The sequence below is a fragment of the Lepidochelys kempii genome, chromosome 1 (assembly GCF_965140265.1).
Source record: "Lepidochelys kempii isolate rLepKem1 chromosome 1, rLepKem1.hap2, whole genome shotgun sequence".
NCBI classification, from domain to species: Eukaryota; Metazoa; Chordata; order Testudines; family Cheloniidae; genus Lepidochelys; species Lepidochelys kempii.
The window spans coordinates 47,667,388-47,694,251 of NC_133256.1; the positions used below are offsets into that span (position 1 = coordinate 47,667,388).

General features: G+C 41.4%; 1 protein-coding gene across 8 annotated transcripts in view; it reads left to right on the forward strand.

The window, feature by feature from the left end:
• PDS5B (PDS5 cohesin associated factor B) overlaps positions 1-26,864 on the forward strand; it is a 257,931-nt gene that overhangs the window by 112,884 nt on the left and 118,183 nt on the right. For 7 of the 8 annotated variants that reach the window (XM_073341612.1, XM_073341603.1, XM_073341640.1 and 4 more), the window contains 2 exons: positions 3,677-3,757; positions 10,410-10,550. In XM_073341612.1, the coding sequence (XP_073197713.1) occupies positions 3,677-3,757; positions 10,410-10,550 (222 nt within the window). Of the gene's footprint in view, positions 1-3,035; positions 3,376-3,676; positions 3,758-10,409; positions 10,551-26,864 lie in introns of those variants that run through there. The other variant, XM_073341657.1, reaches the window with a different exon arrangement.

A 26,864-nucleotide genomic window follows, 5' to 3' on the forward strand; every position in this document is an offset into this window, starting at 1 on the left:
TCTTAACTTCCTTCTGTCACTTACAGCTATTCCTGCCTGTACCACCCTAAATAATGTCTCCTCTTACTTTTTTGTAACTTTCAAACGTTCATAGTCAGTCAGCACAGCTATATTAGACGGTTGCTTTGCCAAACTATACATAATGAGCAGTTTTTATTTTATCTCATGAGTCATTCTTTCACATACTCTAATTTTTTGTTGCTTTTTTTCTGAACTCCCTCAAATTTGTATTGATGGTTTTGGGTAAAGGTGTCCAGAGCTTGAACACAATGTTCCGTGTTTGTTTTCGCTGGACAGAAACTGTAACTTGCTCCATGATGTGAGGTTTCTACACATGCTGCCCGCAGTCTTGTATTACTACTACTATTATTTGTAATTGCTGCTGCATCATGTTGCAAACTATTATGTAATTTGCTGTCCATTATTACTGCTGTCTCTGTGGGTGTTAACGGCTTTCCTTATGTCTCACTTCCATTAAATATAAGTTTAAAAAATGCAAGTTACTACACCTTTCAAAAAATACTTGTCAAATTTTTTAATAAATTTGTTTTGGGAAAGTGGAAAATTATATGATCTGCAATTCTTGAATAAAGTTTAAAGTTTCCTCCTTGTTACTGCTTAAATGCACATTTCTAGAGAAGTGACTTGTCTCATCCTTGTGACATTGGTGAGATACCCTTTGACAACAGTAGGTGTTTTTTGTAAAAAAAAAAAATCAAGATTTTTGTTTTAATTATCCAAGTCCTTCTTTAAAAACAAGAGAATTGTGAGTTACTATGCTCTTTAATTGTTTTAGAATCTTCAAGAGCATATTAAATTGTCATATCTTGACTTGACTTCATCTGCTCATTCTGGGTTTTGTTTGCTAACTATGACTTTGTGTCTCCAGTGATTGATTTTGTTCATTGTATGTAGCATATTTTCCCTTGCTGTCTGGGTTCAAGTGCTAAACATGGATCAGTTTTATGTCCCTATCTCTCAAGGAAAAAAAGTGAAGGTAGTTGTAGATCAGTTATTGTTTCAGGTTTTTTCCATGATCAGGTTCTGTGAAAACACTGAATAGTTGTTCAGGATGAGAATTTTTATTTGCTTTTAGCAATGACCAGTGTTCCCTCTAATTTTTCTCACGCATGTGCGGAATGAATGTTATGTGAACCAATATGGAGGTGATGTGAGACCTCCATATTGGTGCACATAACAAAATTAACGTGGCGGGGGTGGGGCCGAGGGGTTCAGAGTGTAGGAGGGGGCTCAAGGCTGGGGCAGAGGTTTGGGGTGCAGGAGGGGGTGAGGGCTCCAGGGTGGTGCTGGGGATGAGGGGCTTGGGGTGCAGGCTGCCTCAGGGCTACAGTGGGGAGAGAGGACTCTTCCCCAGCTCTCTCTCCCTGCAGCAACACTGGGCTGGGGGTGGGGTGGGGGGGAGAAGAGGAGCGGCAGAGGTGCCTCTCTCCGTCGCAGCAGCTCTGCAGCTGAAGCCACGGGATAGGCGCTTCTCCCCTGGCCTGGGCAGGGTTGGGGCCGGGGAAGGGGCGCCTCTCCCCCATCCACGGCAGGTCCATCTGCAGTCTGGCCCGCTGGTGATGGTCCAGGGCTTCGGGCTCCCTAGGGGCAGGGGTGTTGGGTGAAGCCCTGGGCCTAGAGGGGCACTGGGGAGGGCCAGAGAGTAGAGGAGCCAGTACTGCTAGGTCGCAGCGCAAGTGAAGGTGGAACATCAGGCTGGCGGGGCCCCTGCTGAGCATGGGCCTGGCACCAATATAAACCCAGTACTGGTGGGGCTGGGTTGGGTTGGGGCTGGGGGAGAGGCGCATCTCCCTGCCACAGCCCCGAGCTCCTGCTCAGCACTTAACAGGCTGCTGCATGGCCGCGCATCTTAGAGGGAACTTAGGCAGTGACTCAAATCTTGAGTCAATAAATATTCAAAAAAAAAAATTTTCATGGTCTTCAGATTTTTCTTTTGTTGACTGATTTAATATTTTTACTTACCAATGGCTTGTTTTTCTTTGCCATTACAACTAAAAATATCTTACTTTGCTCCTATCCCTCAGATTGGAACCTTCTGGTCAAGTATACTAATGTTTAGGGTTGGAAAGTTTAAGGGTAGAGTGCTGTTACAAATATAAGGATATATTTCTCCCTGTGTGCATTAAAATAGCTACGTAGAAATTAAGCAACCCTTTTTCAGGTAAGTTCCTGTTTCTGATGATGCATGGTGTTTAGGAATAATTTAGAAAACAACATTTAGAGTAAAATGAAGAATATCCGTTCATATGTAGCAATGTTACTATACTACACAAACTGCCTAGGGAAGTCATGGAATCTCCTTCTGTAGAGGTTTTCAAAAGGAGGCTGGATAGCTATGCCTTTGATGGTTGAGAAACAACAAATCTTGTATCTTGGCAGGGGCTTAGACTAATGACCTTTGCTGACCCTTCTAACCCAGTGGTTCTATGATTTCTATACAGATCATACTTGAAGACAACTCTTTTTTTCTTTTAAATGGAGTATAAAAACAACTGTGTATTATTTTGTATAGGGTTCTTTCAGGTTAAAAATTGTTTTTTTCTTATTACAAATAACACTGTAGATAATCAGAACTGAGCATTTGATTTTTTTACAGTTGAAGTTTTCAGTTTCACATTTGTTTGCTTAACCTTAAGGGGTAATTTTAAAAGAAATTTTCATTGCATTAAAATAGTACTGCAATTGTGGTGTTGCAAATACTGCAGGAGAATGTTTTAATTGGTCTGCTGCTCCTGAAATTATTGAAAAATTTACATACTAGTCAGAGATTGATAAAAGAAATCAGTGGTGGGAAAGGCAGGGTAAGCCCACCAGTGATGTGTTTTATGGGCAGTACCATGGTGAGAAACACAACCCAACTTTTAGATCACAGAAGAGGAAAGTGTGCCAAAATCCCTACCAAAGTGCTTCTTGGAATGTTTGTATTCACCAACCTCTTCTCGTGGTAGAGGGGAAGAAGGGTTTTGTTTTTTTGTTTTCTCTCCCCAATCATCCAGGCTGTGCATCTGTAGGAGAGCGAGGCTGTCATCGTTATGCTGTATACCCCTGTAGGAGAGCAAGGCCGTGATCTCTGTGCTGTATACCCCTCCCACATAGATACCTTCTACCCTTGCAGCCATCAGGCATCTGCTGTTCTGCCTCTCACCAGCTTCCATTTTGGGGTCTCTCTCACATGACTAACTCCAGTGCCAGTATATGTTGTGGCACACAGCTTTCCCCAAGCAGCAAAAGAGCCATGAGGAACAGCAGCAGATGCAGGCAATTTGGCTGTTGGTTTACAGATCAGGAAGACAGGCAGCACTGATTCCATCTACTTTGGGTCATATTTGGAAGGTTATCTTCACAACCATAATGGTGATTAACTTAATTTGAAAAATATTAAATTTTATATTCTGTGAGAATTGATTGTTTATGCTCCTGGATTTCTTTGGGAAAATGCCCCATTCACCACTCACTGTCTATTAGGTGAATTAAGTTTTCAAACTCTGTTTTACAAAACCTAAATTTTGGACCAGCTTTGATCTGACAGCATCCCTTTAACTACTGACGGATTCAAGGGGGTTTATTATTTATTGGTATATGTTAATTTCAAGATTCTTAAATTCTATATTTAAGATTAATGTGTGGATCAAAGTTTGCTATTTGTGTTTTTCAGAATTTAAACAAGCAAGCATATGACTTGGCAAAGGCTTTACTAAAGAGGACAGCTCAAGCTATTGAACCGTACATTACTAACGTAAGTCAAGATTTGCAAGTGATTAAACACATGGGTGAAAATAACTTTAAAAGAGCTGAGTAATTTATTGGTAGTTACTAATTTTGTTGTAGGGTAGGTAGTTTTTAAGATTAATAGTTTGAGACTGTTATCTGGTGGAGAACATCTGCTGTATTAGAAATACCATATCGTATTGCCCTTAAAATCTAATACTCAGTTGTTTAGAAATTACCAAAGCCATTACCAAATTTGAGGTACTCTGTTACAATTTCCTGACAGTTGCAAAACCAAACTGCTTGTATTATTTTTATCATTTTGTATTAGGATAGCACCTAGAGGTCCCATTCATGTTAGTTGCATTGTTAGGCTCTATACATATATGTAGTGAGAGACAGTCCCTGTCACAAAGAGCTAACAATCTAAATAGACAAGACAAAGTGTGGGAGGGGAAATAGAGGCAGAGAGAGATGAAGTAACATGCCCAAGGTGGCACAGCGGGTCAGTGGCAGAGCTGGGAATAGAACCGAGGCCTCCAACTTCTAGTTCGGTGTCTTGCCCATTAGATTATGCTGCATTGTTGGACAGGTCTTCTATCATACTGTGGGACTTAGGTCGTGTCTACACCAACTTGCAACTAATACCAGTAACTAGGGAGTTGATGGTCTATGGCTTCTACACTTTTTTTCTTTTAGGTTCAGTGCTCTAAAATGGAAATCAAAGGAAGTTTTTTTTGTTTTTTTTTTGGTGTGTGTATGAATAGAATGAAAGTTATTTTTTACAGTCGTCTGGTGTCAAGGGCTTACCTCTTCAGACAAGGGGGATGGTAATTAACATAAGATAAGGGGGAAATAAAACCTACACAAACTAGCATTAATATGTAGTCAATGTCAGCAAGTATAGAAGCTTCTTGCATAATTTCTTCATTGGTCTGATCTAACCCATGATCATGATTACAATGGAACTGTTCCTTCATCTGTGACAGTCAGATGATAGCTCAGGCTCCTCTTAGAAAACTTCCTGGATCCCTCTTGATTTCAGGAAAGACTGAAGGTTGTGGTACTGCACACTGTTGCTAACAGGACTGAGCATCTCCTTTCTCAGTTGCTCATTTGTGCACCTACAACCACTGGCGTGTAGGTGTATACAAATCACACCTTCAGACCAGTCTCTCTGGTCTTTCAGTAGAATACATTCCAGGAAGCTCCTGCTAGAAGAAAAAATTGGTCCTGGATTAGGGCTGTCTATTAACTGCAGTTAACTCATGCGATTAACTCAAAAAAATTAATCACAATTAAAAACATTAATCGCAGTTTTAATCGCACTATTAAACAATAGAATAACAATGGAAATTTATTAAATATTTTGATGTTTTTCTACATTTTCATATATTTTGTATTCTGTGTTGTAATTGAAATTGAAATGCATATTACTTTTGATTACAAGTATTTGCATTGTAAAAATGATAAAAAAAATAGTATTTTTCAGTTCACCTCATACAAGTACTGTAGCGCAATCTTTGTAATGAAAGTGCCACTTACAAATGTAGATTTTTGTTGTTGCGTTACTGCACTCAAAAACAAAGCAATGTAAAACTTCAGACCCTAAAAGTCCACTCAGTCCTACTTCTTGTTCAGCTAATCGCTAAGACGAACAAGTTTGTTTACATTTACAGGAGATAATGCGGCCCTCTTCTTATTTACAATGTCACCTGAAAGTGAGAACAGTCATATTTGCATGGCACGTTTGTATCTGGCATTGCAAGTTATTTACATGCCAGATATGGTAATCATTTGTATGATCCTTCATGCTTTGACCACCATTCTAGAGGACATGCTTCCATGCTGATGACGCTCGTTAAAAAAAAAATGCGTTAATTACATTTGTGACTGAACTCTTTGGGGGAGAATTGTATGTCTCCTGCTCTGTTTTACCTGCATTCTGCCTTATATTTCATGTTATAGCAGTCTCGGTTGATGACCCAGCACATGTTCATTTTAAGAACACTTTCACTGCAGATTTCACAAAATGCGAAGAAGGTACCAATGTGAGATTTCTAAGTTAGCTACAGCACTCGACCCAAGGTTTAAGAATCTGAAGTGCCTTCCAAAATCTGAAACGGACGAGGTGTGGAGCGTGCTTTCAGAACTCTTAGAAGAGCAGCAGTCTGATGTGGAAACTACAGAATGCGAACCACCAAAAAAGAAAATCAATGTTTTGCTGGTGGCATCTGACTCAGATGATGAAAATGAACATGTGTCAGCCTGCCTAGTTTTCAGTTGTTGTTGAGCAGAACCCCTCATCAGTATGGACGCATGTCCTCTGGAATGGGGGTTGAAGCATGAAGGGACATGAATCTTTAGTGCATCTGGCATGTTAATATCTTGACATGCCAGCTACAGCAGTGCCATTCGAACACCTGTTCTCACTTTCAGGTGCAACTGTAAACTTGTTTTTCTGAGTGATTGGCTGAACAAGAAGTAGGATTGAGTGGACTTGCAGGCTCTAAAATTTTACATTGTTTTGTTTTTGAATGCAGTTTTTGTACATAATTCTATATTTGTAAGTGCAACTTTCATTATAAAGAGATTGCACTACAGTACTTGTATTAGGTGAATTGAAAAATACTATTTATCATTTTTACAGTGCAACTATTTGTAATAAAAAATAAAGTGAGCACTGTATACTTCGTATTCTGTATTGTAACTGAAATCTATATATTTGAAAATGTAGAAAACATCCAAAAATATTTAAATAAATGGTATTCTGTTTAACCATGCCAAAACCCTATTTTGGGTATATTATTATTATTTTTTATCTGTATTAGGCCTAGTGCCTATGTTGTTAAAGCTTTTGGCTTGACAAGGGGTGTTACCTGCATGTTTTTCATTCTCCATTTCTAAGTTGCTGCTTAGATTCCTGGCATGATCCACAGAACTGAGAGCAGCATTCATGCAGCTCTTACCATATCTGTTTGATTTTTCCACACCTCTGTTGCTCTGCCTAAAGGATTTAAGAAAGTAGGCAATGTACTACTGTTTGTTATAGGTATGGAGAAAGTGATCTGACTGTGGGAGTAACTGTATGACTAGATTTCTTACACCACTGTCATGGGGGAAAAAAGGGGGAACAGAGTTAGAAGGAGGAATAGACAGGAAGGATGGAGGACAAAGAAAAACTACAGGTGGCGTGGAAGGAATAGTTAAGAGCTGAATAGAGAGGGAAGACTTCAGAGAAGAGATGGATGATGAGGGAGAGAAATAAGAGATGAGAAGGAAGAGCGATCAGGCATAAGAAAAATGTGAGTGCTTCTGTAAGTAACATATGTAACACAGACTTTGTTTATTACAGGTAAGGTTGCAGCAGGGCATACTGCAGCCACCCTAAACCTTAAGAGCATGGAAATAAACTTAGGGGAAATATTCACTATTGCTTACTACCTTCATGTAGCCTTAAATGCTCTCAATACCACACTGCATTTACTTCCAACTGTGACAGATAAAAGCAATAGGCACTCCAACTTCATCAAACGTATACTTACAAGATTCTGCAACTCTGACCTCATACTCTTGTAGCAAAAAATCTTTACATCTGATACAATATTAAATATGTTTTACGAATTTAAGATTGGAGAGGTTGCTATTAAGGGTGTGTGTAAAAATTATGCAAAGGACATCTAGTAATTCATATTGATAATAATCAAAGCAGATAATTTTGAAAGTTTTAACATCCCTGCTTAAGCAAAACTTGGGCTTCAGCTTAACTCAGTTGTTGCTGCTACTCCACCATAATTCATGGTTGCACGATTCATGTTAATTAACATGGATAAGAAGATAGGAACGGGAGACAAGAATGGAGCTTAATTAGATTTTTGTTTTTTGGAAATGTGGCAACCCTGGTCTCCATTCTAGGCAGTTGGTATACTGTGGCTGCTTATACTTAATGTGATTATTTCACTGTTACCATGTCTCACTGATTCTCTCTCCACAACCTTCCAGTTTGCTGTTTGTAGCTACATATCTTGTCTCATGCAAAGATTGTAAGCTGTTTGTGGTAGGTATAGCATCTAGCACAAAGGGTCCATGAATCCAGACTGGGGCCTCAAGGTGCTACTGCAATAAAAATCCTTCCTCGTGGTGAAAAATCTTTGCATTGACAGCTCTCTGTTCTTTAATGCTATAGAATGTATTAAGTATCATTCCCCACTTGTGGGGTACATTTCGAGAACAAATTTTCTTTGGTAGGGTAAATAAAGAAACACAATAGAGGACACACAATTGAACCAGGAATGTACATCTTCCAGTAGAAGCTGCTTGTTTAAAAAAAAACAACAACCCCTCCCCCCCCCCCAAAAAAAAAAACACACACATCCCATAAGGCCAGTTCTGTTCATGATGAGAGAGAGATTTCGAGCCACACACAGCTCTTCTTCAGATCACACAGCTTTGTGTGGCTCAAAAGCCTGTCTCTCTCACCATGAACAGAAGTTGGTCCAATGAAAGGTACTATCTCACTCTTGTCTCTCTGATTTATAAAGCTGTTAAATAGAAATTTATGAGCTCACAATGACTATGGCTAAGAATTTATATCCACAAAGCAGCATTTTTGTACACTGCAGTTATAAAGCAAACATTTCTCATTGACTTATATGGACATGAGGGTAAATCTGTTTCTAGTATAGCACACAATTTTTTGATTTGTAAATATGGTGCATCCTTTCCTGATCAGTTAAGTTTTTCATTTTTCTTTTCTTTTCTCACCTTATGAAAGAAGCTCCCTTTTTTCCTAATTGGCTTGATTCATGTTACAGTAGCACACTGAACATTTGAACTCCCCCTGCTGGCTTTGCAGTTAATTGTTCAAATGCTTTACCAAGGTCTGTACATACCCTTGCAAATTGATCATGCTGATGCACAAAAGAGTTCTATGATTTGTTTTAGAAACACAAGGGTGGAAAAATTAATTTGACACAGGAAAAGGGCATAATTGGTTAATGTTTTTTTGAGTTCAAAGAAGTCAGGTTCATCTTTACCCATCTAAAAGGTGCACAACTTAAGCTTTGTGTTTTTCCTCTCACCTCAAATCACACGTTTCTCTCAAAGGATCGATAAAAGAATTCCCTATCAGGTTAATACAGCCTTTTGGTTTTTGGTAGGATGTTCTTCTTCCTCTTGACTATTGGGAAGGAGAGGGGCCTCCTCTATCCTGGCTTGCCTGTTGCATGGCACAATACCACTTGTTTGATGCAATACCTGTTGTCAAATTTTCAAAGGTAGGCATTGATTTTTGAGTGCCTCAAATTTTTGGTGCCCGTTTCAAAGCAATTGGGCCTGAGTACCTGGAGCTCCTTTTGACTTCAGGTGAGTTGTAGGTGCTTAATACTTAGAAAAATCAGACCCAAGATTTCTCAGGTTGGGTACCTAAAAGTGGATACTTTTGAAAATTTAGATCTAGTGCATGGTACTTGCTCTGATCTGATATACATTTATCAGGTAGAGTGGGTAGTGGTTGATGCTGTGCCCAAGTCCAGGCAGAGACAGGAGTGAGCACCAATTAAATGTGCTCCACCACTGGACTTGATGGTTTTGGAGTGACATGAACAGTGTTGCACACTTTGGGCATGGGGCTCTTCGGTAGATTAAAAAAAGCAGTTTAAGAAACAGTTCCGTGGTCTAAAATGAGTTAGGAATGATAACTTTCTTTCCTTCCTCCCTACCACACAGTACGTATTTCAGTACACAGTAAGTAACAGAGTGATTAAAAAGTAAAGCAATATTTAATTTGTTTTTCCATGTAATTATTTTATAGTTGAAAGTACAGATTTACCCTCATGTCCATATAAGTCAATGAGAAATGTTTGCTTTATAACTGCAGTGTACAAAAATGCTGCTTTGTGGATATAAATTCTTAGCCATACAGTCATTGTGAGCTCATAAATTTCTATTTAACAGCTTTATAAATCAGAGAGACAAGAGTGAGATAGTACCTTTAATTGGACCAACTTCTGTTCATGATGAGAGAGACAGGCTTTTGAGCCACACAAAGCTGTGTGATCTGAAGAAGAGCTGTGTGTGGCTCGAAATCTCTCTCTCATCATGAACAGAAGTTGGTCCAATGAAAGATATCACCTCACCCACCTTGTTTCTCTAAGATCCTGTGACTAACATGGCTACAGCTACACTTCATACATTATGTTTTTACAGTAGTGTGGTAACTCCCTAGCTATTTCTCTATATTGGTCCCATTTAGGCAAAAGGATGGAATGCTTTTGAAATAAATTGGTGTCGCTTGTGGTTAAATAACTCTAAATTTAGTCACACTACAAAATATCTGATATAATTGAAACTGATAGAGGAATTATTTGTTAAAGTTGTTTCTAGACTTGCTGTGATAAACTAAACATTGCATGACACCTTTTTGTATTGTTGCTTTTCATCTCTAGTTTATGAATATAGATTGATAGGAAAAAGTACTATATCTTAAGGGTTATCTTTCCATAAACTCGTTTCCCCCCCCTTTTATCATTTTAATAGAAATTTGTATCCTTACCTGAATTAGTGAAGATATTATATTGATTCAGTGGTCGGTGAAGTTAGAATTTTAGAAAAGACACAAGATGTATACTATTTTACTTGTATTCTGTTACTGATGTAATGTTCTTTGTTTTACTTTCCAGTTCTTCAATCAGGTGCTTATGCTTGGGAAAACTTCTATCAGTGATCTGTCAGAGCATGTCTTTGACTTAATTCTGGAGTTATACAATATTGACAGTCATCTCTTGCTTTCTGTTTTACCGCAGCTTGAATTCAAACTTAAGGTAAATACCATACTATATTTGTTTTAGACAGTCTTAAAATGGATTTTTTTGCTCTGAATATGTGTTATGTAATATTTGAAAAGTTTGCCAAGTCTGATTTGGAATTAAATGTTTTTCTTACTGTCACATCTAAGTAACTCAAAACGATCAGTGCGTAAGAGTAAATGTATAAGAAGACTAATCTGAAAGTTGTAGAAAAAAAGTAATTATAGAAGTTATGTCACAGAGTAATTAGAAAAGACTGCATTTATAAGTGTGATTCACATGTTTCATACAAAAAGATAACTGATTTCCAGTTTTATGTCATTGGCATTGCAAGTTACTATTTATTTAAATACCTATGCAGTGATTCACAAATTTTAATAGATTGAAAATCATATGTCTCTTAATGGCATTAAAATACTGTATAGCTGTAACTAGATTGGGAAACATTTGTTATCCTTTGTAGTGGGAAAACAGCAACTTCTTTCTTGTTACTTTCTGGAAATTTAAGAATTAATATCCATTTTCATTAGTGTGGCCATCCCTGAGCATTATGCTCCCCCTCTCTGGGCTACTTTTTGCCTCGCTGTTGGTCTTCTCAAATCTATATTAGAGGGGGATGTGGGTGCTGAGCTGTTTCCCTCCCATCTCGCTTGAGTAAGCAGCACATCTTTTTTTCAGGTTGTCAAAATGATGGTCTCGTGAATGGGGGAAAAATAGGCCTTATAATTTTAAAAATAAAGTCTATGGTCAGTATATTTTACCAGGGTCAGGTCTTCTGTATTACTCATTCTACTTCCTCATGCTTGAATTGGGAAAGTCCTGGAGGAAATGTTTAAGCTCTGAATAAAAAGGCACTCTCATTGTGGGCTTGGGGTGTAATGTTTTTTTCCTTGCCTGCCTTTGTCCTACCCATTTCTGTTCTTGTCTATCACCACTGCTTCTCTCTATTCTTCTGCATAATAAGGTCCACAGATCCTAAATAATGGGTCTTCAACCAATTCTGAGTTTAGGAAGCAGACCAGAACAGAATAGGAGTGTGTCTGTCCCTGACAAGCCCACAATCCACAGCTGTAGGCAGGCTAACCAGGTCTTCTTGGTGTGTTAAATATGAGAGCCTGGTAATATCTGATGAGCTTATGAAGAAGCAAAGGTTAAAGCTGCTATTCATATTCTCTTCTGATGGGAGTGTCAGACAGGAGCAGTCACACCCATCCTCAAAGCAACAAGCTGGCAAAACAAGAAAGAAGCCAATCTGGACCAGAAACTCAGACTGATATGGGGAAGTGGGTGGTAATACCCCTTAACTGAGAAGGAGTCCTCACAAAGTAGCATTAGCCAAAGGTACATCCGAAAGGGCAGGAAGATGATTGGACTTGCCTTATCAACCACAGGTAGTGGCTGTGTTGACCTTTTGTCATTGCCTATTTCTCCCCTGCCTTCCTGCATCAGGAACTTCCATCTCCCAGGAGCCAGATCACCAAAGACCAAGCTTTGTGTCCTTTAATTAAAAATAAAATAAAATCTGAAACTGAGAGTGTGAGCCTAAGGAATCTCCTCTGTCCCCAGTAAATATGGAAAGCCCTTTCTTTGTCATCTTTGATGATGTGTACAATGCAATTAGACAGATGTGGCAGGCTGTGCCAGCTGACTCTGGCTAAGAGTGGGTGGGGTGGACCAGGCTCTGAGGCCCCGTGCTGGAGGCCTTGCAGACTTGCCACAGCCTGCCCCAGAAAAAGGCAGTGGAGAGGATCCTTCAAGCTGCTTAGAATGGTTGTGTGGGATATTGCCAATCGGAAAGGGGCTGCAGGGAGCAGCCCATCAGGGCGCACCAGGCTAGTATAAGAAGAGCTGCAGAGCCAGAGTGAGATCAGTTCCTTGCTGGAGTTGGAGGAGCGTGGCTGGTGTGCCTAGCTGGCTGAGGGAGCTACAGGACCTTGGACAGAGCAGTGCTGGTAGGGACCTGGGGAAGCGAGAAGGCGCTCTGGGTGGCAGCTGGGACTCAACCAAGACAAGGCCCTGAGATAAGGGTGAAGAATGTGCTGGGGCCACAGGGACATGGCCCAGGGAATCATAGCAGCAATGCAGCTCAGTTAAAGGGGCATGGTGGACAGCTGCTATCTTTAGGGCCCCTGGGCTGGGACCCAGAGTAGAGGGTGCGCCTGGGTTCCCCGCATCAGCCACTGGAAAAGTGGTCTGAACTGTGCATCCCAAAGGGGAACTGAACTCTTTCTGTGGCCCAGCAGGAGTTCTGGGCCCAAAAGGCCCAGAGGGGGTGAGGACATTGTCTCCATGGAGGGAGTCCTGGAATATAGCTCAATGCCAGGGCCAAGGCCATTTTAAAGGCTGCAGGACTAATTAAGAGCCTGAGCCCAGGGAGGGCGACAGGGGAAGAAAGCCCAACTGAGATAGGGCCCCCCTTTTGGACTGTTTCCCTATTTTACATACAAATTGTGTGTAACTCTGTCTGGAAGATTGAGTCACCGAAGACCCACCACAAACTGAGAGAGTGTAGGCGCACGCATTTGGACAAGGGGCGCTTGCGATCCCATTACAAACTGTTTAATTATGGTGTAGTCATTTGGCCTCGGGCTGTATCCCGAGCTCTGTGATCCTCCCACCTCTCAGGGTCCTAGAGCCCAGGCTCCAGCTTGAGCCTGAACGTCTATACTGCAGTTCAACAGCCCCTTAGCCTGGGCCCCGGAAGTCCGAGTCTGCTGGCATAGGCCAGCTGTGGGTTTTTAATTACAGTGAAGACATACCCTAAGGCAGAGGCTGTTTTGAAGAAAAAGAAATCCAAGGCCAGGAAGGCTGCTTCTGAGAAAAAGCAAAGCTATCCAAGATTCCATTAAAACTAAAGACTAGTTATCTTTTTTCCTCTGGTTTTAATTCCACATAAGAGGAGGAACTAGCCCCAGATAAATTGATTAAAATATGTGGTGTACTGCAGATCAAAGAGAAAACACCAGAGCTTCTCCCTTAGCCTGTTCTTTATATTTAGTTGGCCAATGACATAACTGAAATTTTATAGGTCATCAAATTCTAAGAAAAAGTCTTTGAGACCTGAGAAGGGAAAGAATACTTTCCCCTTCTTTTGGAAGGCCAGTGATCTTATGCTGGGCAGAACTTTAGAAGGAGAGAGGGTAAGACATCTTCAGTTAAAAATGTTTTTAAAACTCTCCTCACATGGTTAATTACCAGTCTAGATCTTTTCCCCTAACAATCTGACACAGGAAGAGAAAGGAGAAGAGGAAAATACAAAAGGATCAGACAACTCAGAAGTATTTTTCATCTGCATCTAAAGCACCCATGTCCCACAGCTATCTGTAGAGAATGTTATCCAAGAGGAATGGGCATACTGGGCTAAATCTAACTTGTTGGAGAACCTTGCCAAAAAGTTTATATTATCGATCAGTGCAAAGGGCCCCATGTGTTCCTTTGCAACAACCACCAAATTCTGATGCAAATTAATTTATTTTCTCTCCATGAAGTACCCTGCATTGCCATTCCTTGCAGCCCTCAAGAACATGAACAAATATAGCTCATAGTTGAAAAACGTTATTGATGTAAAGTTCAGCAATGTAATTATTTCTGAGGATGAGGTTGTTTTGCTGTGCTCTCCAGGTGGCTTGGATCCACTCACCAGATCTTGGTCCTGCAGTATTGGCCAGGAGGCTGGGCTTAGATCAGGGGTTCTCAAACTGGGGGTCGGGATGCCTGAGGGGGTCGCGAAGTTATTACATGGGGGGGTCATGAGCTGTCAACCTCCACCCTAAATCCTGCTTTGCCTCCAGCATTTATAATGGTGTTAAATATATAAAAAGTGCTTTTAATTTATAAGGGGGGTTGCATTCAGAGGCTTGCTATGTGAAAGGAGTCACCAGTAAAAAAAAGTTACAGAGCCACTGGCTTAGATCTTCCATTCACTCTCCCATGTGTCAAGGAGGAGTTTATGGGCAGTTTTGTGTCCAGTTCTGTTTTAATGCTATGTTGATCCAGCCTGATTCAGAAGATCAGGAAGGAGAAATCAATTATGCTTCTAATTGCCCCCCGCTGTTCAAGGCAACCTCAGTTCTGTTACGTAAGCAATATGTCAGTTAGCCTTCTCATCTATTTCCGTTGCAGAAAATACCTGTTGTTGTCACGTGGACTCATTCTACATCAAGATGCAGAGGTGCTGCAAACTTTCACTGAAATAACAAGGTGTGAATTAAAACCAGATTAATTTATTTTCAGTGGAAGTTTGTCCATGGACACTTATTTGGAATAAAAGTGGCTAAAATCAATTTAGCTAATACACATATATTCCAAAATGTGTCCAAAGAAAGACTTGCACCCAAGTAAATAAATCAGTTTTAGGAAACACTTCATGATTTGGGGGCTAGCCTGTGTGTACGCCAGCCGTAAATGTAACTGCTTCAATTTTGAAAGGAGAGAGTTAAAGAATAGAGGCTATTAACGTGTTAGTCTTGCCAAATTACTAGTGTCAAGGAATGCGTCAACATATTCTATAACTTGGTCTCAATTCAAATTTTGGTGTAAAGGCCAGGATATTTTTTCCTATAAGCGACAAGGTCAGCACTTGTTTTAATTTCTGCAAAATGGGCTTGATAGGAATTTTAAAACCCCAAACTTAAGGTCAGATGGAGGCTATATTTCAGCATATTTGTGTCAACAGGCTTTCACCCATGTATCAGAAAATTGTGTAGTGAGCATGCCTAATTACTACTCAAAAAAATGATAGAACAAAGCCATAGGAGCTGAACGTTTTCCTGAATACTCTCACTAAGCACCAATTTATAACCTCTGTTGAAAAGTCTTTACTTCTTGTCAATGAAAATAATTTTCTTTTAGTCATCACCTTGTCAAGGAGGGTATCTGAACTAGGGGCATTATCCATTGAAGCGAAACATTGTATACTTTGCAAGTATAAGGTGGTTCTTGGAATTAATGTGGAGTTTATTCCTAAAATTGAATATCCAGTTTTACAGGTTGAAGGAAAAAGAAAAGGAGTACTTGTGGCACCTTAGAGACTAACCAATTTATTTGAGCATAAGCTTTCGTGCATCCAATGAAGTGAGCTGTAGCTCACGAAAGCTTATGCTCAAATAAATTGGTTAGTCTCTAAGGTGCCACAAGTACTCCTTTTCTTTTTGCAAATACAGATTAACACGGCTGCTACTCTGAAACAGGTTGAAGGAAGTTCTCCGTGCTAAGATCTTTTCATGCTCTGGGGGAAAAAAAAAAGGCATACACTCAGTTTAAGATGAAATTACATAGATCATAATCAGGCCTTCCTAAATACAACTCTTTTTGTACTTCATCATCCAGTATATAGTGGCAAGAAAGCCTTGGAATGAATCCTAAGAAGGCTAATTTGGAGTGTTGTAGATGTGTACAAAGCAGTAAGTCTCATGCTTTAATTCTTCTGGACTAATTCCTTTTTGGCCGTACTTAAGTATATGTGTGCACACCCTGACAAACTACACAAAATTTAAAAGTTGCTTTCCTCTTTAAGACTTAAAAGCACGCCAACTTAAAAAACACCTATGTATGTTTTTTACCTATTACTGTAACATATTTAGTTGATTTTTAAATTGATTTTATTATACTGGTGTAAACCGTGTGTGGATACACTTATTTTGATTTAAGAGGGTTTTCAGGTTAGCTTAAACCTGTTCCCAGTAAACTTAAGCTAAATTGAAATAAGTCTGGTTTAAACTGAAATAAGTGTCCATGCAGCCTGCGATACCAGTGTAACTAAAGTAAATTTAAATCACACCTTAGGTTAGACCATACAACTTTCTCATGTACACAAGTCTCATGTAGACTACTCTGTTTCATGTAGTAGATGGGGTGGTTAATAAAAACTGTATGAGGCACTAAATTAATACAAGTTCCCACCTCCGCATCATTTTCTGAGGAAATATGTTCACTTGTAGATAAAATTAGAAAGGTTTGGACTTAACTGTTTCTGTGGCTCTGCTTGGATGTAGTGGAGAGGGGCAGCCACAGGGAGCCATTTGCAGCTCCTTGTTAGAGGCCCAGCACTGGTAACAGACGAATAGGGGGCCACTCAAACTTATACCTGTAGACAACTGGATGTAGTGGGCTGTGCCTCCTTCACATTACCACCTGCTTCCAGCACCCACTCCTCTCTGTGTTATGGGTGAGGGCAGGTGGCGTAAAGGTGGCTAGGCTACCTATTCCACTTTTATGCTAGCAGAGATTCCCCCTACTCAGGGAGAATTCTGTAGGAGCTTCTGGTTGGCTTAAGTTCTCTTTGCACTGCTTTCATGGAGGAAAGTGAACTTAGTGGACTGGAGACTCTGGCCCTTTGTCTACTCTACTTCATTCAGTGTTGCTCCTTGTGAGGAATGTTAAGTGATGCTGGAAATATTTTGAGCTACAAACTCTGTGCTTTGGACATGTCTTTCCAGGCTGGTGAAACCCAGCTGGGAAAAACTTGACCCATTGTTGACGGAGAATGTTAATACACTGAATGACGTGATCACACACAAGCCTTTGGTGGAGCTGAAAATTGGGCTCAGGACTCCAAAATATTATGTCCAGAGATCATTTTTGGGTTTGGTTTCATGGTTTGCCAATTTTGCAAACTTTTTTCTGTTTGAAAGGGAGTTCAATATCTTAGCTGGATATAAATCATGTCATCCTCATTTATTAATGGACCCTTCTTCCTAGCTTTTTCTCTAACACTGCAAACCACCCCCATGTAAATATCTATATTCAGATATGGAATTTCTAAAAGCCTTCACATTTCCTTTAAACTTTTTGTGTAGCATTAAATGTGCTTTTGTTAGTCTTTAGAATTTTTAAGAAAGTGGAGGTATTTGTGTCTGTGCTTATAAACTGATTTGTATTACTAATTTTAAGAGATACTGTTAGGTGATTTTAAAAACAGTCAAATTTTGATGAACACGAATACTTCAAAAATTTTAAGTGTCTAAATCTTTGAACAAATTTGCAACTATGGTGGTTTGTTCATACATATTGATATTTACTGAGCAAGCACACTAGAATGCTTGATATAGAATCATAGAATATCAGGGTTGGAAGGGACCTCCGGAGGTCATCTAGTCCAACCCCCTGCTCAAAAGCAGGACCAATCCCCAATTAAATCATCCCAGCCAGGGCTTTGTCAAGCCTGACCTTAAAAACTCCGAAGGAAGGAGATTCTACCACCTCCCTAGGTAACGCGTTCCAGTGTTTCACCACTGTCCTAGTGAAAAAGTTTTTCCTAATATCCAACCTTAACCTCCCCCACTGCAACTTGAGACCATTACTCCTTGTCCTGTCCTCTTCTACCACTGAGAATAGTCTAGAACCATCCTCTCTGGAACCACCTCTCAGGTAGTTGAAAGCAGCTATCAAATCCCCCCTCATTCTTCTCTTCTGCAGACTAAACAATCCCAGTTCCCTCAGCCTCTCCTCATAAGTCATGTGTTCCAGTCCCCTAATCATTTTTGTTGCCTTTCGCTGGACTTTCTCCAATTTATCCACATCCTTCTTGTAGTGTGGGGCCCAAAACTGGACACAGTACTCCAGATGAGGCCTCACCAATGTCGAATGGAGGGGAACGATCACGTCCCTCGATCTGCTCGCTAAGCCCCTACTTATACATCCCAAAATGCCATTGGCCTTCTTGGCAACAAGGGCACACTGCTGACTCATATCCAGCTTCTCGTCCACTGGCACCCCTAGGTCCTTTTCCGCAGAACTGCTGCCTAGCCATTCGGTCCCTAGTCTGTAGCTGTGCGTTGGGTTCTTCCGTCCTAAGTGCAGGACCCTGCACTTATCCTTATTGAACCTCATCAGATTTCTTTTGGCCCAATCCTCCAATTTGTCTAGGTCCATCTGGATCCTATCCCTGCCCTCCAGCGTATCTACCACTCCTCCCAGTTTAGTATCATCCGCAAATTTGCTGAGAGTGCAATCCACACCATCCTCCAGATCATTTATGAAGATATTGAACAAAACCGGCCCCAGGACCGACCCCTGGGGCACTGCACTTGACACCGGCTGCCAACTAGACATGGAGCCATTGATCACTACCCGTTGAGCCCGACAATCTAGCCAACTTTCTACCCACCTTATAGTGCATTCATCCAGCCCATACTTCTTTAACTTGCTGACAAGAATACTGTGGGAGACCGTGTCAAAAGCTTTGCTAAAGTCAAGAAACAATACATCCACTGCTTTCCCTTCATCCACAGAACCAGTAATCTCATCATAGAAGGCGATTAGATTAGTCAGGCATGACCTTCCCTTGGTGAATCCATGCTGACTGTTCCTGATCACTTTCCTCTCATGTAAGTGCTTCAGGATTGATTTTTTGAGGACCTGCTCTATGATTTTTCTGGGGACTGAGGTGAGGCTGACTGGCCTGTAGTTCCCAGGATCCTCCTCCTTCCCTTTTTTAAAGATTGGCACTACATTAGCCTTTTTCCAGTCATCTGGGACTTCCCCCGTTCGCCACGAGTTTTCAAAGATAATGGCCAATGGCTCTGCAATCACAGCCGCCAATTCCTTTAGCACTCTCGGATGCAACTCGTCCGGCCCCAGGTTCATCAACTGGTTTTAAAGATATGTGCACTCTTCCATTCACTTTTCTAAAGCATTAGATTTCAGATTTTTCTTATGATTGTCCACTTCTTAAGATAAACAGTTTCTTCCCCAATCTTGATTTCCTACCTTCTGTGTGACAGTTGTCGTTCTCACTTATGTGACAACGTTGTCCACACAGCAGAGACTTGTTTCCTTCCTCTCACTACATCACATCTCCTTCATGACTCTTACTAATGCGTGCATTCCTGCCCTACATAAAAATAAAAACAAACCCAACAATACAATAATGGTAACTCATCATCATCATATTATATTTATTTGGTTGTATTTTATATTCTGCTCTTCATCTGTTTGTGCCTTTTAGATTGTAAACCCTCCAGGGTCAGGATCATCTTCCTATCAGTATTTATACAGTATCCAGCAAAATAGAGCCTTAATCTTGATTAGGACCTTTGGGTACTGCCATAGCATAAATGTTATGTTTAATGATGTAAGTAATATTAAAAAAAAATTAGGAAAATAAGATGAACATCAAATTGTAAATAAACTCGCTTCAGTACAGTGTGTTGCTGCTTCACTTATCATAGAATCATAGAAATGTAGGGTTAGAGGGGACCTCGAGATCACCATGTCAACCTCCGAGCACCGAGGCAGGTTTAATATAGAGTCCAGACCATAGGTTTTTGTCTAATCTTGTCTTAAAAATCTCCACTGATGGGGATTCCACAACCTCCCCATGTAAACTATTCCAGTGCTTAACTGTACTTGGACTTAGAAAGGTTTTCCTAATATCTATCCTAAATCTCCCTACTTGTCCTACCCTTGGAAAACAATTGATAACCATTCTCCATATAACAACTATTTAAATATGTAATACTTAAGTGTCCCCCGTCTTCTCTTACCTAGTCTAAACATGCCCAATCTTTCCTCGCAGGTCAGGTTTTCTAAATCTTCTATCGTGTTTGCTGCTCTCTCGGCCCCTCTCTAGTTTGTTCACTTCTTTCTAAAAGAGTTGTGCCCAAAACTGGACACAGTACTCCAACTGAAGCTTCATCAGTATGAAGTAGAGCAGACCAATTGCCTCCCGTGTCTTACGTATGACTCTCCTGTGAATACCTCCCGAAATGACATTAGTCTTTTTTGCAATAGCATCACATTGTTGACTCACTCAGTGTATGATCTACTATAACCCCAGATCCTTTTCTCTAGTGCCACTGCCTGGTCAGTTATTCCCCATTTTATGTTCGTGCATGTGATTTTTCCTCTTACATCCTATTCCCCATCCTACTCCTCTCTATTCCCCACTTTTGTGTCTGAGTGTTGCCGTTTATATTCATTATCACTGAATCTTTCCTAGTTTGCAGCCCATACTGCTTTAATTTGTCCAAGGTAATTTGAAGATTAGTTTTATCGTTTGCTATGTTTGCATATTTTCAATGTTGGTGTCATTTGCAAATTTGATCATGGCTGAATTTACATAAAAATAACTCCCAGCAACGTAGGGCATGAAAGTCATGAAGGAGGCCAAGGTGACTGTACTGGGCTACAGTTAGCAGGTAGACTCGCTGTTTGACAGATGCAGACCCTCATAGATGCACCTCTGAGGGTCAACTGGAAATAGTTGGTGTTGGACAATTGTCCCCAGTGTGCGATTTGAGAACTGTGAAATTGACTGTTTTGATACCATTGAATAGTTGCTAAGTAGTTCATATTATTACACCAGTATTTTATGTCAATGTTGATATGTATATTTTTTATTCTTATTTTTACTTGTTATATTTTTTCCCTCTGTGCTGCCATTCCATGCAGAAATCCCTTTCACTGGCTTTTGTTCCAGCCCAGTTTCTCCCAGCTAGTCCTGCATATCCATGATATCTTCTGTCTTCTACTTTCCTCCTATATACCAAATATGTGCCCCTCCCAATTAAAGTTCCCTGTAATCTTCTAGCTGTTGCTTCAAACAACATTCCTTAGCCCCAAAATAAATTAACTCCCATCTTTCCAAATTGATTCAGGCAGTAGAATCCCCCCTCTTGACTCCCTTTTCCTGCCCCCAGCCAGTTGACTTCTTGACTCCAACAGACCCTAGAATGACTTTTCAGCAACTGTTTCTTCACTGTCACCTCACTGTCATCCTCTGCCATGTAGAGCATGCTTCAGCTGTTTAGATTAAGGATCCCACGGCACTTCATTTCCTGGGAAAAGAGTATTGAGTCCCTGTCAACTTGCTTGAGTTTCCACAGTTTTCTGCCCTTTTTTTTTTTTGAGGTTCAGTGGGTAAAGAAAAAGGAGTAGGGGAGTTTGAAGACCACATGCCTTGTACTTCTGGGAGTGTGTGGGTTGAGACCCCCATTCTGTTTTTTCAGCCCATCTTCCTTTTTCCACTCAGGCTGGTTGTATTTTCCCCTGGGTAAATTAAGCCAATCAGACTCCTCCCTTAACTCAAATATGCTATAAATACATAGTGATGCTTTAGATTTTAATAAAATTATATCGTTTCAAAATGTCCTTAAATTTTTAATGTAAGGAATGATGTATATTCAATATTGTATGTTAAGAAACATTTTAACATGTTTTAGAGTTCAAAACTGACATGGAACATTGGTAACATGACTGTAAATGTGAAAAATAATGATTTTATAATTAGGGCCCTTCCAAATTCGTAGCCATGAAAAACACGTCACAGACCATGAAATCTGGTCTTTTGTGTACTTTTACCCTACTATACAAATTTCATGGAGGAGATAAGCATTTCTCAAACTGGGGGTCCTGACCCAAAAGAGGGTCGCGGTGAGGGGGTCACAAGGTTATTGCAGGGGGGTTGTGGTATTGCTGCTCTTACTTCTGCACTGCGTTCAGAGCTGGATGGCCATAGAGCAGTGGTGGGTGGCCAGGTGCCCAGCTCTGAAGGCATCACCCTGCCAGCAGCAGCACAGAAGGGTGGCAATACCTTACCATGCCACCCTTACTTCTGTGCTGCTGCCTTCAAAGCTGGGACACCAGAGAATGGCAGCTGCTGGCTGAGGTCCCAGCTCTGAAGGCAGCAGCACAGAAGTAAGGGTGGCCATACCACACTATGCCATCCTTACTTCTGTGCTGCTGCTCATGGCGGTGCAGAAGTAAGGGTGGCAATCCCCCTACAATAACCTTGTGACCCCCACCCAAAACTCTTTTGGATCAGGACCCACGCAGATACAACACCGTAAAAATTCAGATTTAAGTATCTGAAATCATGAAATTTACTGTTTTTAAAAGCCTGTGACTGTGAAATTGACCAAAATGTACCGTGAATTTGGTAGGGTCCTATTTATTATAATTGTTGTTGCTATGTGGCTGCATGAATTTTTTTCTCTAACAGAACGTTTCATAGCCATGGTCTCTTTTGGGGTCTTCGAGCTTGACTTTTCCTCATTGTGGGTCAGTTGCCAACATGGCTTCTCTAATTAAGGGGGAAAAAAACAGTGGTGGTATCTCCCAACATCTGAGTGTATTACGTAAATCTTCCTCTTTTCGTACATGATTTAATTAGGAGTTAAATAGTTAACACTGTTGACATTTAAAATATCATTAGTATCTCAGCTAATGGAACAGTTCCCATCTAAGAGCTATTACAGTCATCACTGCCTCAGTTACACTTAAATCATATTTTCAAGGTTTTTTTTACAACCATAATATTTTAAGACATTTTAAAAGAGAGCTCAGATTCTGGATTTCAATTGTGACATATTATCAACTCTCCAACTGTTCTTTTGGGGTCTTCAACCTCTGAGGTGTGTTTGTCCTGCAATTTGGGAAACACAGATTTAATGTTTCAGTTGTACTGGTGGATTGGGTGGCAAGTGTTTTTTACATCTGTCTATTTTAGGATTTTATACGTCTGCCTGTCACTGTGCTTTTAACACCTCTGGGCACTGTGTGCTCACTTTCCTCTCTACCTAGTTCTTATAGTTGTAGTTCTAGTTTAGTATAATTTAGCCTGTTAGCAAAAAGGAGGGCCTCAGGTCTGGGAGAAGCTCCCTGTATCAGAATTCCCATTCCTCAGCAAGCTCATATAAAAGCCAGTTAGGCCAATTACAACTCAACTAACAAAAGTTAACATTCTGGATTTAGCTTAATCTGGATTCAGGCCTGGACGTGGAACTGAAACCACCATCATGTCACTGATGGATGATCTCCTGTCAATGGACAGAGGTTAGACATTGATTCTCATCCTCCAGGACCTCTTTGCAGTGTTTGACGCTGACGATGAGAAAAAATTCTGCTGTCTTGCTTGAAAGAGGTGGCAGACGCCCAAAGAGTAGTGATGGGAAACTGCATCTCCACCACTAGACCCTTCACTTGTGGACTTCTACAAGGGTCAGTTTTCTCTCCGTTCCTTTTTCTACATGCAGCCAGTAAGTGAGCTGGTCAGATGACATGGACTCAGGTACTAGCAATATGCAGCCGATACACAGCTCTACCTATCCTTCTCAATGCCAGACTGCACTACTACTAAGATGGCCCAGTGCTTGGATGAGATCTGTTCTTGGATGAAGAAATGGCTGAAGCAGAACCCAAGAATGAGAGAGGTGATGTTGGTGGGTAGAGGGGGAAGGTACTTAAAAGAACTTGCAGCAATGGTGCAGTCTCCATTGGTTGAAGATACACACCCACAGTCCATAATCTAAGAATCATAGAATATCAGGGTCGGAAGGGACCTCAGGAGGTCATCTAGTCCAACCCCCTGCTCAAAGCAGGACCAATCCCCAACTAAATCATCCCAGCCAGGGCTTTGTCAAGCCTGACCTTAAAAACCTCAAAGGAAAGAGATTCCACCACCTCCCTAGGTAACCCATTCTAGTGTTTCACCACTGTCCTAGTGAAAAAGTTTTTCTTAATATCCAACCTAAACCTCCCTCACTGCAACTTGAGACCATTACTCTTCATTCTGTCATCTGCTACCACTGAGAACAGTCTATATCCATCCTCTTTGGAACCCCCTTTCAGGTAGATGAAAGCAGCTATCAAATCCCCCCTCATTCTTCTCTTCCGCAGACTAAACAATCCCAGTTCCCTCAGCCTCTCCTCATAAGTCATGTGTTCCAGTCTCATAATCATTTTTGTTGCCCTCCTCTGGACTCTTTCCAATTTTTCCACATCCTTCTTGTAGTGTGGGGCACAAAACTGGACACAGTACTCCAGATGAGGCCTCACCAATGTCGAATAGAGGAGAACGATCATGTCCCTCGATCTGCTGGTAATGCTCCTACATGTACATCCCAAAATGCCATTGGCCTTCTTGGCAACAAGGGCACACTGTTGACTCTCATCCAGCTTCTCTTTCACTGTAACCCCTAGGTCCTTTTCTGCAGGACTGCTGCCTAGCCATTCGGTCCCTAGTCTGTAGCGGTGCATGGGATTCTTCCGTCCTAAGTACAGGACTCTGCACTTGTCCTTGTTGAACCTCATCAGATTTCTTTTGGCCCAATCCTCTAATTTGTCTAGGTCCCTCTGTATCCTATCCCTACCCTCCAATGTATCTACTTCTCCTCCCAGTTGATTGTCATCTGCAAACTTGCTGAGAGTGCAATCCACACCATCCTCCAGATCATTAATGAAGATATTGATCAAAACTGGCCCGAGAACCGACCCTTGATACTGGCTGCCAACTAGACATGGAGCCATTGATCACTACCCGTTGAGCCCGACAATCTAGCCAGCTTTCTATCCACCTTATCATCCATTCATCCAGCCCATACTTCTTTAACATACTGGCAAGAATACTGTGGGAGACCGTGTCAAAAGCTTCGCTAAAGTCAAGGAACAACACGTCCACTTCTTTCCCCTCATCCACAGAGCCAGTTACCTCGTCATAGAAGGCAATTAGATTAATCAGGCATGACTTGCTCTTGGTGAATCCATGCTGACTGTTCCTGATCACTTTCCTCTCATGTAAGTGCTTCAGGATTGATTTTTTGAGGACCTGCTCCATGATTTTTCCGGGGACTGAGGTGAGGCTGACTGGCCTGTAGTTCCCAGGATCCTCCTCCTTCCCTTTTTTAAAGATTGGCACTACATGAGCCTTTTTCCAGTCGTCCGGGACCTCCCCCGATCGCCATGAGTTTTCAAAGATAATGGCCAATGGCTCTGCAATCACATCCGCTAACTCCTTCAGCACTCTCGGATGCAGCGCATCCGGCCTCATGGACTTGTGCTCATCCAGATTTTCTAAATAGTCCTGAACCACTTTTCTCCACAGAGGGCTGGTCACCTCCTCCCCATGCTGTGCCGCCCAGTGCAGTAGTCTGGGAGCTGACCTTGTTCGTGAAGACAGAGGCAAAAAAAGCATTGAGTACATTAGCTTTTTCCGCGTCCTCTGTCACTAGGTTGCCTCCCTCGTTCAGTAAGGGGCCCACACTTTCCTTGACTTTCTTCTTGTTGCTAACATACCTAAAGAAACCCTTCTTGTTTCTCTTAACATCTCTAGCTAGCTGCAACTCAAAGTGTGTTTTTGCCTCCTGATTTCACTCCTGAATGCCTGAGCAATATTTTTATACTCTTCCTTGGTCATTTGTCCAATCTTCCACTTCTTGTAAGCTTCTTTTTTGTGTTTAAGATCAGCAAGGGTTTCATTGTTAAGCCAAGCTGGTTGCCTGCCATATTTACTATTCTTTCTACACATTGGGATGGTTTGTTCCTGTAACCTCAATAATTCTTTAAAATGATTCTTTAAAATACAGCCAGCTCTCCTGGACTCCTTTCCCCCTCATGTTATTCTCACAGGGGATCCTGCCATCAGTTCCCTGAGGGAGTCAGTCTGTTTTTCTGAAGTCCAGGGTCCGTGTTCTGCTGCTCTCCTTTCTACCCTGTGTCAGATTCCTTAACTCTACCATCTCATGGTCACTGCCTCCCAGGTTCCCATCCACTTTTGCTTCCCCTACCAATTCTTCCCGGTTTGTGAGCAGCAGGTCAAGAAGAGCTCTGCCCCTAGTTGGTTCCTGCAGCACTTGAACCAGGAAATTGTCCCCTACACTTTGCAAAAACTTCCTGGATTGTCTGTGCACCGATGTATTGCTCTCCCAGCAGATATCAGGGTGATTGAAGTCTCCCATAAGAACTAGAGCCTGTGATGTAGTAAGTTCCGTGAGTTGCCAGAAGAAAGCCTCGTCCACCTCATCCCCCTGGTCCGGTGGTCTATAGCGTACTCCCACCACGACATCACCCTTGTTGCTCACGCTTCTAAACTTAATCCAGAGACCGTCAGGTTTTTCTGCAGTTTCATACCGGAGCTCTGAGCAGTTATACTGCTCTCTTACATACAATGCAACTCCCCCCACCTTTTCTGCCCTGCCTGTCCTTCCTAAACAGTTTATATCCATCCATGACAGTACTCCAGTCATGTTAGTTATCCCACCAAGTCTCTGTTGTTCCAATCACATCATAATTCCCTGACTGTGCCAGTACTTCCAGTTCTCCCTGCTCATTTCCCAGGCTTCTTGCATTTTTGCATAGGCACTTGAGCTAACTTGCTGTTTGTCCTGCTTTCTTAGTATGAGGCAGGAGCCCTCCCCTTTCGCATTCTCCTGCTCGTGCTTCCTCCCAGTATCCCACGTCTTCACTTACCTCAGGGCTTTGGTCTTATTCCTTGCTGATGGTGGACACCTCCCCCACCCCACACATACATGTAACACTTTCTACCATCTTTGCTTGGCCAGGAATCTCCATCCCATTCTAGTGGATGAGGATCTGGTCTGTTATTTGTACCTT